Source organism: Castor canadensis, chromosome 13 (assembly GCF_047511655.1).
Source record: "Castor canadensis chromosome 13, mCasCan1.hap1v2, whole genome shotgun sequence".
NCBI classification, from domain to species: Eukaryota; Metazoa; Chordata; class Mammalia; order Rodentia; family Castoridae; genus Castor; species Castor canadensis.
In genome coordinates, this window is record NC_133398.1 from 23,896,536 (window position 1) to 23,911,163 (window position 14,628).

Consider the following 14,628-nt stretch of genomic DNA (forward strand, 5'->3'; position numbering starts at 1 on the left):
ACTTTAACTTTCAAAATATTTATTTGTTTTCAAAAGGTGTCAATTCATGTTCATCCAGCCTTTACCCCACCTTACCTTTTCCCAATTGGAGAAGTGGCTGTCACCTACACAGCCACTGACCTATCCAGCAACCAAGCCAGCTGCACTTTCCATATCAAGGTTATTGGTAAGTCTTCTTCAAATCACGTGAGTAGTTTGCAAAAACAGCCCAGTACCCCCAGGGACTTTGCTTCTTCTTTATCTTGAACAGCTTTCTTTCCACTGATTCTTCCTCCTGGTATTGAAACTGGCTTAAGCCCCTCTCTCTTAGAAACCTTCACAGCCTTCAACTATCACCACATTCCTTTGATTTCTTCCCATATCAGCCTTTTGGAAAGTTCTGGATGGTTACCATTTCTCCTTTCCTCCCACTAGTTCTTAAAGTCACTCAAGTCTGGTTTCTGTCTCCTTCACTCTTATAAACTACTATCATGATGGTCACCAGTGATTTCTGATGTTACTCCAACTGCATACTTTTCAGTCCTTATTTTACATCTTTTCTCAGATTTTTCATTGCCAACTACAACTCTACTTATCAAAACTTTCTACTTCCCTAACTTCCTTGGCACCAACCTTTCCTGGTTTCTTCCCCCATTTTTCTCACTATTCCTTCTTTATCTCTTTCCTATGCTTCTCTTTCTTACACCAACTCTCAAATGCTGATCCCCCCTAGGTACCAGCCTTGGGCTTCCCCTTTCTCTGTCTATAGTTTTTCTAGGTGATTTTATTGACTGACAACTCCCAGATGTCTATCTCCAGCTCTGACCGCTTTTCTGAATTCCAAATCCAAATATGAAAGAAACTTCCTCCTTGGCTTCCCCAGACGGCTCAGATTTACTCAAACCTAATATATTTCTAGCTCAGAAAATAACACAGTCAACCTTGTAGGTTACTAAGAAAAAACCTGGAAGTCATCCTTGACTCCTCCTCCATCACGAACATCCAATAAGTTTTCAGATCGTGCTGATTTTACCTACTTAAGGTCTCTGAAATCTGTTCCAGCTTTTCTGTCTTCATTCACGATTGCAGATCAGTCCTTTTGGAGGGGGAGTAGAGGAGGCTTATTGCATTCTCTCCCAATTGGTCTTTGTACTTCAGTCAATTCGATAGATACTCAGTTTCCACTATCATGGCCAGGGTGGTGGTGCTCATCTGTAGTCCCAGCATTCAGGAGCCTCAAGCAGAATGACCACAAGTTCAAGGCCAACCTGGGCCACATAGAGAGACCCTGTCTCAAAAACCAAAGCCAACAAAAAAAATGTAATTCATAGTCAGGAGATGTAGGGGTCTCTAATGGTCAGAAGCACAAACTCTAAACCCAAACTGCTTAGGTTCATTTCTTCACTATGTAAAGGCACCAGGACCAGTCACTTCTCTGTGCCTCAGTTTCTTCATCCAAAATTATGATTAATAAATATATTATCTTACAAGGTTATTATGGGATTTTTAATTAGTTAAGGTCTATAAACCACTTGAATTATTGCCAAACACACATTAAACTCTATGTAAACACTTCATAATAGTGCATCTGTATTTTGCTGTACTTATGTTAAGTCTATTTTCATTATATTTATTGCAAATTTAATGCATTCAATTTACCTTGAGAATTTTACATGCCTTCTTAAGATAATCAATATATCTCAAACTTGCTCCACAGGCTGTAAATTATAGGTTTTAGAAGAAGTAGATAGAAGACTCAAGGAAAAAAAACAATCAACTCATTTCACAGTGCTTAGTTGTGCAGTTGTTTTTTCAGTATTGTTTTAAACATGAAAAATGTGTTAGACATTTCTTCTGAAATTATGATTTTAAACATGGAAATATGATTTAGAGCCTGCCAAGTTTCACATGAAGATTCAGCATGGTGATATGGAAAATGTGTACTCCAGTATCTTACTAGATGTTAGCTGAACTTCCAAACTATAATAGAGAAAAAGGGAAAGGACAGGAAAGAGGAACGGGAGAAAAGGAGAGAAGGGAGACATGGGAGACAGGAAGACAGAAGCAGAGAGAAAATATTCCCAAGCCTGCATTTTTCTTGTTTTCATCAGGCAGTTGGCACCTTATTGAGAACTGAATGGCAAGGAATTCGTCTGCCTGGCATTACGCAGAGTGCAGCTCGTTTGCTTTGGAGTGAAGTGGGCTTTCCCTGTCCCTGGAGGCTCCTCCAACTCTTAACAGCAGTTGACTGAGTCTTTCTGCTCTCCTCTACCTATAATTCAACCTTAAAATGTTTGGTTAAGATCAGATAAACTTAGCTAATCTTGGAATGTCCTTTTTTAACTTCTTTTGGACAAACAGTAAATACCTCCAGACTTGTAAATTAAACTGTGAACCGACTTAGTTCAGCATTCTCAAAGCACACTGACCTACAATGAACATTTCTTTATTCTTTTTCTTTATTCAGCAGCTTGTTTGAAGCAATGTTATAACCCAGATGCTGTGCTATTTAGTGAGATCTAATTGTGAGCAAGAGGCTCCATTACTCTATAGAGTTTGCAATCAAGAAAAGCAGTAAATCTAAATTACAGCACTAATGAAATGACAAGCATGAAGGAAAGACAAAAACTGAACATCATTCATAAGACATAGATTAAAATAGAAATACATGTATTCTTTGGGTGTAGCTTACTTAATTTCAGAGTACATGTTTTTATATATTATGTATACAATACCAGGATCTAATGTTCTTGATTGCAGTTTACTAGGTTAATGACCTCTGGCAAGCTCCTCAAATTGCTTAGTCTATGTTCTTCACCTAAATTAGAATTAGTATTTGTCCCATTTCCTTCAGGCTTCAAAAGCACATGATAAGAACACTTTAAATGTATAAAATTGATAATTGTTTTGAACTACTTCCCACATGTCTCTGGGACCTTGGACCCGATGAGTTCTTGGTTTCGCTGAAGAAAGAATTCAGGGACAGATAGACAGACAGAGGAGTTTGAATGAACAGTAAGGCTCGTTACAAGCAAGCAAAGCAGAGGAGAGAGCACCCTCAGAGGACACTGAGCAAGCAGTCAGTGTTCCAAACTCTCAGGGTGTCAGGGCTTTTAGGATCACTGCTTAGTGATTATGTTAATAGGATGCACACAATTATGGAGTTTACTAAGAAAAGGAAAGGCCTTTCCTGGAAAGGACTGGCTAGGGAGGAGACTATCTTACAGGTCCATTTAATACCAAGATGGGGATTTTTAAGGCTGAATATACATAAGACCACAACTTTAATTGTATGTTAATGAGGTCTTTGCCTAACTTTTGTATAGACTCTTGCAGGATTTCTACAGAATTGGACCAAAAAGCCACAGGGCAGGGGTTCATAGAACTGACAGAGTGGCAGAAATGTGTTAAAACCAGGGTGAGAATACCAGAGGGACATTGGCAATTTATTATCCCTCTTTTGTAGTTTTGCCTGTCATTGGTGGGTGGCTGCTACAGCTGCTGGTCCCAGCCCTAACTCCTCACCTAACACCCCCTCACTATATATTCTCTTTGTTTTCCTTTACAGGAGTCCAAAAATTTCACCACATTCAATCAGGGCTTTGAAGCCAGGCTTGCCCATCACACCTCAAATCCACCCTTCAGTCTGAATTCTAATGCTCAGAAACACAGGCTCACAGTTCTTTAATTTCTACAGTGGATTTCACCCTCCCTCCATTTTCCCCACTTGTATTCTTTGTCTTCACCTAGAATTTATCAGTTTTAGAATCTCGAACTCCAGTGTCCCACCTTTGGACATAACATCCTGGCCTTCCCAAAATATCACTTCCTTGCTCACATCTTGCTTACTCTAGCATGGTTCAGACCTCTCCCACAGTTTTTCCATTTAGCTAACTATCAACCCTATCATGACCCTACAGATAAGAGGAGGATCATGGGAGCGACTAGTCTGGTATTTTACTCCTCAGATTATCTGGAAAGGTTCTCCTCATTTCCAGGTAGGTCAGCTCAATTACTATGAGCAGAACCAACAAATTCAATGGTCACCATATCTAGAATGCTTTCCACATACCTGTGCTCACAGTAATTTTAAGAACCGGGTATTTCTTCTTCAATAAATGGAGGGTAGCATAGACAAAAGCAGTTCTTTTGCTGTTAGGATAAAGAATAAGACATACCTGATTATCAAGGTAGTCACAAGTCCCAGCCTTGTTTTTTACAAGGCCAAGGTTCTCTGCCAGCATAAACAGATTTCAGTTCTTGCTCGTAATCCCCTTCATCTTCTTTGAAGATTGGTGTGACTTCTTCATCTTATTTCACATTCTTTAGATGTAGAACCGCCTGTCATAGACTGGTGCCGATCTCCACCTCCAATTCAGGTGTCAGAGAAGGAGCACACCGCCAGCTGGGATGAGCCTCAGTTCTCAGATAACTCAGGTGAGATACAAGGATTTCATTACCAGCATGGTAACGCTGAATGATGCTTTATTTTTCACAGCTTTTGAAAAGAATAAACGAGGTAAAAGAAAAATAGCAAGTCTGTAAGTAGAATGAATAATTATGTAAGGCAATGTATTTTAATGCTAGTATAATTACAGAAATATTTAACATTTTTAATCTTACCTACCCACAGGATTTTCTCTTTATTCAATATTCAATGTGTATTTATGAAATCTTTGTTAGGTTTTGTAACTGAAGATGTTTCAGTGAATTTATTGAAGCTATGAATTTATCCAAGCTATGATAACCTGGAAGTACAAACCATGCATTCTGTTGGTGTCACTAGTCCAGTTCTATGTATTCATATCATTTTTAAGCATTAGTCAAATAAATTACAAAAGGTTATAGGAAAGTAGAAAAGAATTTAAGAACATACAACTGAAGTTTAAATATTTCAGTAAGGCCTAGAAAACAACAATCAAAATGCAAAATAAATAGATTTTGTAATTGAACTCTCAATGTTCTGACTGACTTGTTAAAAAAAAATAGTTTCATAAGAAATGCCTTAACTTAGTGGGGGTTTTTCTACCATTTCTATGTTATAGCATAAATATTGAATATTTTAACATAATTGGAATGCCCAGTGATTTGCACAAATGTAAAATGAAACTTCATATGAAATAGATTAATGGCCAGTATAATGCAAAAATTCAATCCATTCTTTCCTTTCTAGGGGCTGACTTGGTGATCACTAGGAGTCACACACAAGGTGACCTTTTTCCTCAGGGAGAGACAATAGTGCAGTATACAGCCACTGACCCCTCAGGCAATAATAGAACATGTGACATCCACATTGTCATAAAAGGTATTCTCTTCATTAGACCCAGAAACCTAGTTGACATTTCATATATGTGATTGCTGTAGTCTGCTATTTTGTGATTGAAAATAGGTTATGAGCACTGGGCTTTCAAAGTTAAAATACTGACGGGTTTTATTTAGATTTCCAATTATTATTCCTTGAGCTCATGATAGAGATTTTTTTCCAGAATAACCTTTAATTACCATTTTATTTTACTAACACATTCTTTAATGTTACAAAGTATTATTATAATGATCCCAGTTTGAGTCTTATTTTTGGTGGTACTGGGGTTTGAACTTAGGGCCTCACGCTTGCTAGACAGGCACTCTACCACTTGAACCACTCCACCAGCCCATAATAATCCTCTTTTGAATGCTTGAAGAGACATACTGAAAATGTCTGTGCTACATAAAACTGTTTTATAGTTTTCATTTTTATTAAACGAATGCCAAAATCAGAAATACTTTTAGCTTTTTATGAGACATGCAGAATCCCTATGTACACATACGTACAAATTTTGATGTGTGCCAAATAGGAGCCAAAAAGCAGTCGTTGCCACTGCCCCACACTGAAGACTTGTAGCAAAATTTTCCTAGGAATAGTGGTAGACAAGAGGTGTCCTTTCAAAAACTCAGCTTAAACACCTAGAATTTCATTTTCTCAAACCACTGTACACAACTAACACAGTGTTATTTTTAACACAGCTTCTCCCTGTGAAGTCCCCTTCACACCTATAAATGGGGATTTTATCTGTACCCAAGATAGTGCTGGCGTTAACTGCACATTAAGTTGCCTGGAGGGCTATGATTTCACAGAAGGGTCTACTGAGAAGTACCATTGTGCTTTTGACGATGGTTTGTGGAAACCACCATATTCTGCTGAATGGCCAGACTGTGCTAGTAAGTTTTAATTTTGCTCTGGACCCCTTCCTTTAATGTGTGTTTGCATGTGTGCATCTCTAAGTGTTAAAGAAGAAACCTGCCTTACTGTATGAATTAGTGGAAAGTGGTATCATGAATTTGAAATGTTTCTAAGTAAGAGACTTCCTTTTCCCTGAGTTTACCATATTAACCCCCAGAGTCTTGTCATAAGTTGGGTTGCTATAGGAAGGCAGAACCATCCTGGCTACTCCTGATTTACCAGAAATACGTGAAGAGATTTGTCAGCATGTTAATTCTTTCCTGTAAACATGAACTTGCAGTCTCATAATCTGTAGAAGAGTTTATATTTAAGTTAATATTCAACACACAGGTGATAGAATAAAATGGATCAGTTGCTTTCTCATTAGATTTAGAGCTACTCTATCATCTGAAATATATGTGTTATAAAAATAACCCAGTGTCTTTCTTTGTCTAGTGTAAAATAATCCCTGTGGCAAATCTTTGATCCAGTCCTATAGATGGAGTTTAAGTGCCAATATAAATATATGTAGATATAAATGTCAATATATATGCATACATTTATGTATGTAGCTATAGATATATACACACATGAAAGCCCACTTATTTAAGCTATTTTTTGCCAAATTAGGCCTCTTTCACAATTAAAAATGGTAGGATGCTAATGGAAGCCCTTGCCCCTGAGTATTTTGGGATACCTTGCTAAATGAAACAATGCAAGCCTTTAATCCGAGAAGAAATTTGCCTCTGTTGAAATTATACTTTCAAGGAATATGCCTGCACATAGTATTTAGAAACTGCTCAATGTCTATTGGTTGCAAATATAATGTAAATGTATAATACAAATTTATATAAATACAAAATGAAAATAATCTTGATTCACCCAGGATCAAAGGATTGCTTAGTCTCTCAGATCCTTACTTTTTCATATGACAGGAAGGTAAAGAATAATAGACCGGAAATCAGCCCATGTCTGAGGAACTGAGTAGAGTGCCAGTTGACCTGTAATTTATTACTACTGATAATTGCCTAGAATTTTTCCTTGTCATTTCTCAGTTTTGGAGCGATCGATCCCACAAATCACGTTAGAATTAAAAATTTAATTGTTAGTTGTTCCATAGAAAGTTAAATCTTTGTTTCAAAAACACTAACCAACTCAAGCTGTTTTGCCCAACATTTTCCAGTAAAACGTTTTGCAAACCATGGGTTCAAGTCCTTTGTGACACTGTACAAAGCCACTCGCTGTGATGACACGGATCTGTTGAAGAAGTTTACTGAAGCATTTGAAAGTACCCTGGGGAAAATGGTATGTCAGTAGTAGTCCTTTATCGTGTGTCATATTTTAAAGGACACTGTGAAAGTCATCATAGCCTCTCTGGGTCACTCACAACTGAAATTCCTATTCTTAATCATTTTCCACTTCTTTGTGATCCAGTGTTGTACCTAATATGTAGGGTTACACATTGACTTTTGGCTTCTGAAAAAATAGGGTTACACATTGACTTCTGGAAAAAATTATAAGTAAATCTGCATTAAAATGTTAATTTTTAAAAATGAACCTTGAGTCAGAAACACAGAGAAACTTAAGGTCCATATGGTTTGAGAATGTCAGCTGTATTATGTAAAGTCTGACAAAAATGCCAAACATTGTAGCTTCCTGATGAGGAGCTAATTGAACCTTTAAAAGACTTTCTTTTTAATGCATTTTTGTTTCAGTCTCTTTCAGCAATTGCAGAAAACCAGGACAATATAGTCAACTGTGTTGAACATTTTGAAGGCAGGAAACATAGTATCTCATATTTGTATGCCTGACAGAGTGGGAAGCACGTTATTTGCTTAACAAGCATTTTATAGTGCTGCTTGCCTTGTGCCAAGCATCATTATAAATATGTTAAAGGAACTACCTGGCATGCATTCAATAAACACCTTTATTAAAAAGGTTTTATTTCAACCCATTCGATAAAACCAAGTTCCAAAGAGAAAAATAATTGTCATTATTGGTAGCAAGCCAGGAAAAAAAATAATATACTCATTAGGTCACTATTACTATTGATCTATACTTTAAACACCACCCCAAATTAGTGAGGTGTTCCTTAACTATTAAATATAAAAATATTAAAAGATTGTGTGAAAGTGACTTTCACGTGTGTTAGACTCAGTATCTATCATAATCTTCATCTGTACCAGTTTAAAGATGGTAAAGTGGATCAGATGGGCTATTAAATATTTACGCATTCATTTAATTAATATTTACAAAGTATCTTTGTCCTATCCCAGACACTGAGCATTTTGATGTAGATAAAACAGCTCAAACTCCATGTACTCATAGAATTTATAACCCAATGAATACACAAACAGTAATTACAAGGAAAATAAGTAGCATGCCAGTGGCATGGAGTTATGAATAAAATAAAGCTGAAAAATGGGGAAAACTCGCTAATAAGTTTCCTGTTTGAGAAGAGACCTGAAAATGAGCCAGCAAACTGCAGATATCCCTAGGGGAAGACTGTTTCATGCAGAGGGAACAGCAAATTCAGAGGCCCTGAGGCTGAGTATGTTTGGGAATTTAACAGAATGGCAAGAGTAGAGAGGATAATGGAACGAGAAGATGGTCGAAGAGATCACATGGGGTAGTGAACGTAGAAGTGAGAAATCAGACTGTGGAAAGCCTTGAAAGTCAAGGTAAAGACTTTGCCTTTTACTCTGAGTGAGATGGAAAAACCTTTCAATGAGCCCAACTTTCTCCTGACCTTGGGCAGTGGACATAGTGAGTTCTACACCAGCTTTGTCTACACAGCAAGACCCTGTCTCAGAATAAATAAATACAAAGAACACTATGGGGTAAGGGATAAAAGTCTAGAGATAGAGCTATCCCAGGAGTCCTGGGTTTCCTGTGGTGAGTGACTTAAACAGAGATAAAAATGATGAAGTCAATCCTGGTAATCTTCAAGCAGTTAGAGGCTTAAGGGGTGGAGAAAGAGGGGTTAAGGAGTCTTTTGAGGAATTTGTAGAGCCTCCCCCTACACCTATAATTTCTTGCTTCTCTCTTCATGTTCCCCTCACCTTTGTCCAAATGAAACTCAACTTTCTAGTTTTCTAGAATATTTTCCAGAAATATTCTATATTTTGGAAAAATTTGAAATTCTATAATCCTGGAATTCTGGAATTTCTGCTGATAGAGATATAAAGGCCAGGGAAGCAAAGGGCTCATCCAAAGCACATGGAGATGTGATTTGTATTTTGTCTTCTTCATGTTTTATTCACAGGTCCCATCGTTTTGCAGTGATGCTGATGACATTGACTGCAGGCTGGAAAACCTGACCAAAAAAAATTGCCTAGAATATAATTATGACTATGAAAATGGCTTTGCAATTGGTAATTACCATTATTTAGTGTCTACAGTTTACAAGATTGACTTGCAAAATAAAATAATTCCAGAAGAGTGGTGCAAACTAGAAAAATTAATTTTATTAATTTATTCATCGAGTATTTTAGAATGGCTGTATAATTTGATCTTATGCTAATGGTCATCATGGATGTATTAAATTTTGACACTAAATAAATTACATAAAAATATTGGCCAAAGATTCAAGTAGTGATATGATATCATAGAAGAGGATCGTGACAGTTGTAAAGTACTAGCAGCAAATTTTATATGGATTTCAGTGGATATCACAATTAAAACATTAATTTAAAACAGTCACACATGGAATATATTCTGATCCCTCATCCAGAATATGTTAAGACTTACTTGTTCAAGTCAAATATACTGTGAGTAGAATTTTGAGTATTTTCTCCCTGTAGACTTTGAACATTTTTATTACAGTTCTTCCTAAGTCTGGTATGTCATTTTTTCCATAATAGCTAGATAACTTGTGGGGAAAATGTCTTGGTGAAATAGCAAAAATATTGATCCAATTCATTTTAGTAGCCAAATGCATAAATAAAGTCAAAAAGCTCTGAAAACAATTTACTTAAGTGGACAAGCTATATAAATATAAATAAATAGATACAATTTATTGCTTACACTGCATGACCAAGCATGAATATGGCCAGAACAATAGAAATATCACTTAACTGAGGTTTTATAAGTCATATACTAAGCCAGATGGGATAAATATATATATGTGTATATACAGTCTCATCTATGCCACAAATCTATGAGGTAAAACTCGTCTCCATTTACAAATGATGGAACTGAGGTTCAGAAAGATGAGAATGATTTGACTAAGACTATTCAACCATACAAGCATACACCATATATATGATGTCACAATTTGAAGGCCAACTGTCAATCACAGTGACATCAAGGGCATCTAACAAGTCCCACACATTCATGTTGCCTTCAGAGTGGTTACATCCTACAAGCACTTAACTTATATGCTGCTTTTGGCAACAACCCCACTGTTAAACTATGATGTGGACATGGTGAACAATCTTCTCAAAAGGAAATCTGTTTTTGTGCATGAAGTTTATAAAACCTATTTTCTTTACATTGGAGAACTTCCTGAAGGGAAATAAGAATTGATTAGAATTCTGCATTCACCACCCCCCCAATTTGCTTCTATAAAATCAGGATAATTAACTATTAACTCAAAAAGAGAAAGGTAAAAATGCCTAAGTTCATTCATAGGTACATTATTTTAGTGTAATTCTTTGGTAATCCCAATTAAATATGAAGTGCCCCAGAATGACAATGTAAGCTTGTAACCAAACCCTGTTTGTGGTGCAACGTGGGCAATTGAGGAAATGGTTAGGTGCTATTTGACTCGAGACTAATTTAACATTAGAACCTAAACAATGATGAAGAAGCAACTGTATGGTCATTTGTTTCTCTGCCCCAACTGCCAGGACCCGGTAGCTGGAGCACAGCTAACAGGCTGGATTACTCTTACGAGGACTTCCTAGATTCTGTGAAAGAAACACCCACTGTCCTGAGCAAAGCCAGGTCTCCACGGATTATAAGAAGTATCCCATCATCTGACCTCAAAATTCAGTTTGTTTTTAACATCACAGGTAAGGATAAACTGTCTATTTGAAAAAGTAATATAATGTGAAATAATATTACATGGGGTTAGAAACCTAGTTCTTAAATCTCTCATTCATTATCGTTTATTAAGCAAATGGCCCTATGGCCAAGAATTAGGGACAGCACAACCAACCAAGTTTTGTCACTCTTTTTGCTAGACGTATCACATGTATTTTATGGTCCTTTCAGGAACAAGTGCCCTGCTTTGCTTTCATCTTACCATGATGAACTAAGATATGTTTTTTTAACTGCAAGAATTTACAGCAATTTAATAAGGGATAGTAAAGATCTTCTCCCAGGAGATGATGTAGATTCGGCATCTGAGAGAATGGTTAAAACAAATTATATTGTTCTTAACACTCTCTGTGTACTAGATGTTGAGTGGGTGTAACTGAACTTATTGGGAGCTCATCCTTCCCGAAGGACTTTTAAGATACCATTTCTTTTTGGTAAAAACTAGCTACAAATGGCTTCCTGAAACACCATGTGTGTGTTATGTTATGTTTCATTTTGTTTTTAATCTCAGCTAGTGTGCCATTGCCTGATGAAAGAAATGATACCCTTGAATTGGAAAATCAGCAACGACTCCTTAAGACCTTGGAAACAATCACAAATCAACTGAAAAGGACCCTCAATGAAGAGCCCATGTATTCCTTCCAGCTCGCTTCAGAAACACTGGTAGCTGACAGCAATTCCCTGGAAACAGAAAAGGCTTTTCTCTTCTGCAGACCAGGCTCGGTGCTGAGGGGGCGCATGTGTGGTAAGACTTTTTCCTGTGATCACAAATATTTAGTTGCACATTGAGTCAACTGAGATGGATACAGCCACTTACAACAACATAGAAAGGAGTTATTTTATGTGGTTGTTATTATTACTACATTATCTCAAGACCCAAATAAGCACTACTGTCCTAGACAAGACACCTGTTTTAGGTGAGGGACTCAAATCTTTTTATTTATAGAACTTTAAACTCTTAGCAGTACCTACAATACTAGAATAGTGAACCCTGTTATCTGCAGGTCTGTGGTTCCAAGGAGAGCTCCACTGACGAAAACAGCAGGCTCAGCATAGAGTTCTGTGCTGTACTGCAGATGCTTGACTCACTGCTCCCATCATTCTGCCTCTGCTAAAGACATCCACCTTTCAGCAGATCTAAAATTGTCACTTGATTACTTCAATGGAGCCCATTAACTTTCATTTTGCTTTTGGGGTACCATTTGCTTTTTTTTTGATAAACATATTTTTACAAAATTAAGGTCAAACTCAGCAGATCACACAACAATGTAAACACAACTGACTCTAAAACCAGACTTTCTGAGCATTTCTCTACATCAACTGAGCTGCCTGATGTGTGCAGGGAATTTAAATTTTTTGTGTTTGAAATTTTTTTTTATTTATTTGTTTATTTTTCACCTCACTTGGTCAAAACCACATGTAATAGATCTGCAAATAAGGAAGGCTTCCCATAGTTAATATTTTTTGAGCACTTCTATATGCTGGATAAGCCTCCTCCTGTTTGAGCCTGCTCAGTACCTTTGTGGTGTACCTTTATTATTATATATATAATACAGATGAGAAAACCAAAGCCAGAGAGAGGACTTAGCCATTAAGACAATAAGTGATATGACAAAGATTCCTACCAAAGCAACAATTTCCAAAGTCTTAACATTTTTAAAAAATTGAGGTGAAATCCACGTAACATAAAATTAACCATTTTCAAGTGTACAATTCAGTGGTGTTAAGTACACTTACAGTGTTGTGCAATCATCATCTCTCTTTATTTCCAAAACATTTCCTTCACCCTCTCCCACCCTACAAAGGAGACTCCATATCAATTAAGCAGTCATGCCTCATTTTCTCTCCTCCCAGTTCCTCACCTTTTAAGCCCTGCTCTAGACTACCACCATGTTGATCAATATCAACCCATTCCTCCATCATTTGTAGGTAATGAAAGCTCCTCTAACTAACCTCTGTCCACTCAGCTGACTCTTATCTTAATCTCTGTAGACATGCTCTTGTGCCCTGTCCAGAAAACCTTCTTCAGTGGTTCTTATCGCCATTCCAAGGACTCTGTTGAGCTTTCAGAGAGTGGCAAATTCAGCCCATCAAAAAGACACTAAAATTGTTGTCATTTGAGCATCTGCTGGTTTCCTCCCCACCATGTGCAAAAAGTATTTCTCATTTCTCAGTATGGTCTCAAGCTACCTGTGTCAGCATCACCTAAAATGCTTGTGAAATGCATCTTGACACAGGCCCTCACCCAGAACGTATACTCCTGACACTTTGATAACAGGAAGGTAGGGGACTGCATTTTTAATAAGTATCCCAGTAATGATTACACTTGAATGTCTCAGAATCTCCTATGTACTAACATCAGTGTCTTATCTGTACAAACACTAACATTGATAGCTGCCTTTTCAGTGAGTTTAATGTTCACTCTGGCTCACAATTTCTGAGCCTCCCCAAATCTACCAAATAGTAGACTGAATCTCTAAGGAAGGAAAGTTCTAAAATTGGCCTGTTTCCAGGTGGCCACTAGGACTAAGGATGCCTCAGACATGCATTCAGAAGGCAGTAATTCCTACAAGCAAATATAAGGCTCCACTTAGCGTTTTACTCTCACTTTGCCTATTTTTGTCTCTAGAAATGATACTGTAACAGACAAGCAGTTGGTCTCATAAGAGGAAAAATTTATAAAAACATCTTTAATACCAGTAGGCCTCAAATTAATCTAAATATTCATTGTTTTTCCTTTCCTTCTGACAAATGTTAATTTGTTCACTGTTTACTTCCTATGATGATCTAGTTTAATCATAAGTTTTATCCTTACTTTAAGGCTACATCGAATAAGACTAAGCTTGCTCAATAAAAGTTTTTGGCTTCTCAAAAAAGTAAAAAATAAAAACTACTACCTTTGGTGGAAAAACTTAATTTATGAACAAGAAATACTACCCAGAAGCAATGTTTTACTACTTATGTTTATGTCAGAGGAAAAGAACTGGGGTGTGTTTCATGGCGATGATACTTTTTTCAGTGTTTTCCATTTGTTTTCTTTGCAGTCAATTGCCCTTTGGGAACTTATTATTCTCTGGAACATTCTGTCTGTGAAAGCTGTGGGATGGGATCCTACCAAGATGAAGAAGGGCAACTTGAGTGCAAGCTGTGTCCTACTGGAACTCACACCGAGTATCTCCACTCCAGAAGCATCTCTGAATGTAAAGGTAAAGGTTTTGTGGACATTTTGGGCAGAAGTAGCCTGAATTTTGTGTCTAGTTGTAAGGGAAGAAAGATTTCTTTTCTTCACCCATCATTTGGCCTGTGGTTTTGTTCCTTTATAATAAAAGACAGAATGGCAAAAGAAGAGCATATCAATTTATTTAATGTAAGTTTTGTGTGACATAGGGGTCATCATACATGAAGAG

At 37.0% G+C, this 14,628-nt stretch overlaps 1 protein-coding gene across 2 annotated transcripts in view; it reads left to right on the forward strand.

Annotated features, from left to right (window-relative positions):
• Nucleotides 1–14,628, forward strand: part of Svep1 (sushi, von Willebrand factor type A, EGF and pentraxin domain containing 1) — a 179,092-nt gene that overhangs the window by 77,244 nt on the left and 87,220 nt on the right. For both annotated transcript variants that reach the window (XM_020173900.2, XM_074051284.1), the window contains exons 9-17: nucleotides 37–166; nucleotides 4,309–4,416; nucleotides 5,153–5,284; nucleotides 5,983–6,177; nucleotides 7,362–7,483; nucleotides 9,444–9,552; nucleotides 11,029–11,193; nucleotides 11,733–11,966; nucleotides 14,266–14,427. In XM_020173900.2, the coding sequence (XP_020029489.2) occupies nucleotides 37–166; nucleotides 4,309–4,416; nucleotides 5,153–5,284; nucleotides 5,983–6,177; nucleotides 7,362–7,483; nucleotides 9,444–9,552; nucleotides 11,029–11,193; nucleotides 11,733–11,966; nucleotides 14,266–14,427 (1,357 nt within the window). The remainder of the gene's footprint in view (nucleotides 1–36; nucleotides 167–4,308; nucleotides 4,417–5,152; nucleotides 5,285–5,982; nucleotides 6,178–7,361; nucleotides 7,484–9,443; nucleotides 9,553–11,028; nucleotides 11,194–11,732; nucleotides 11,967–14,265; nucleotides 14,428–14,628) is intronic.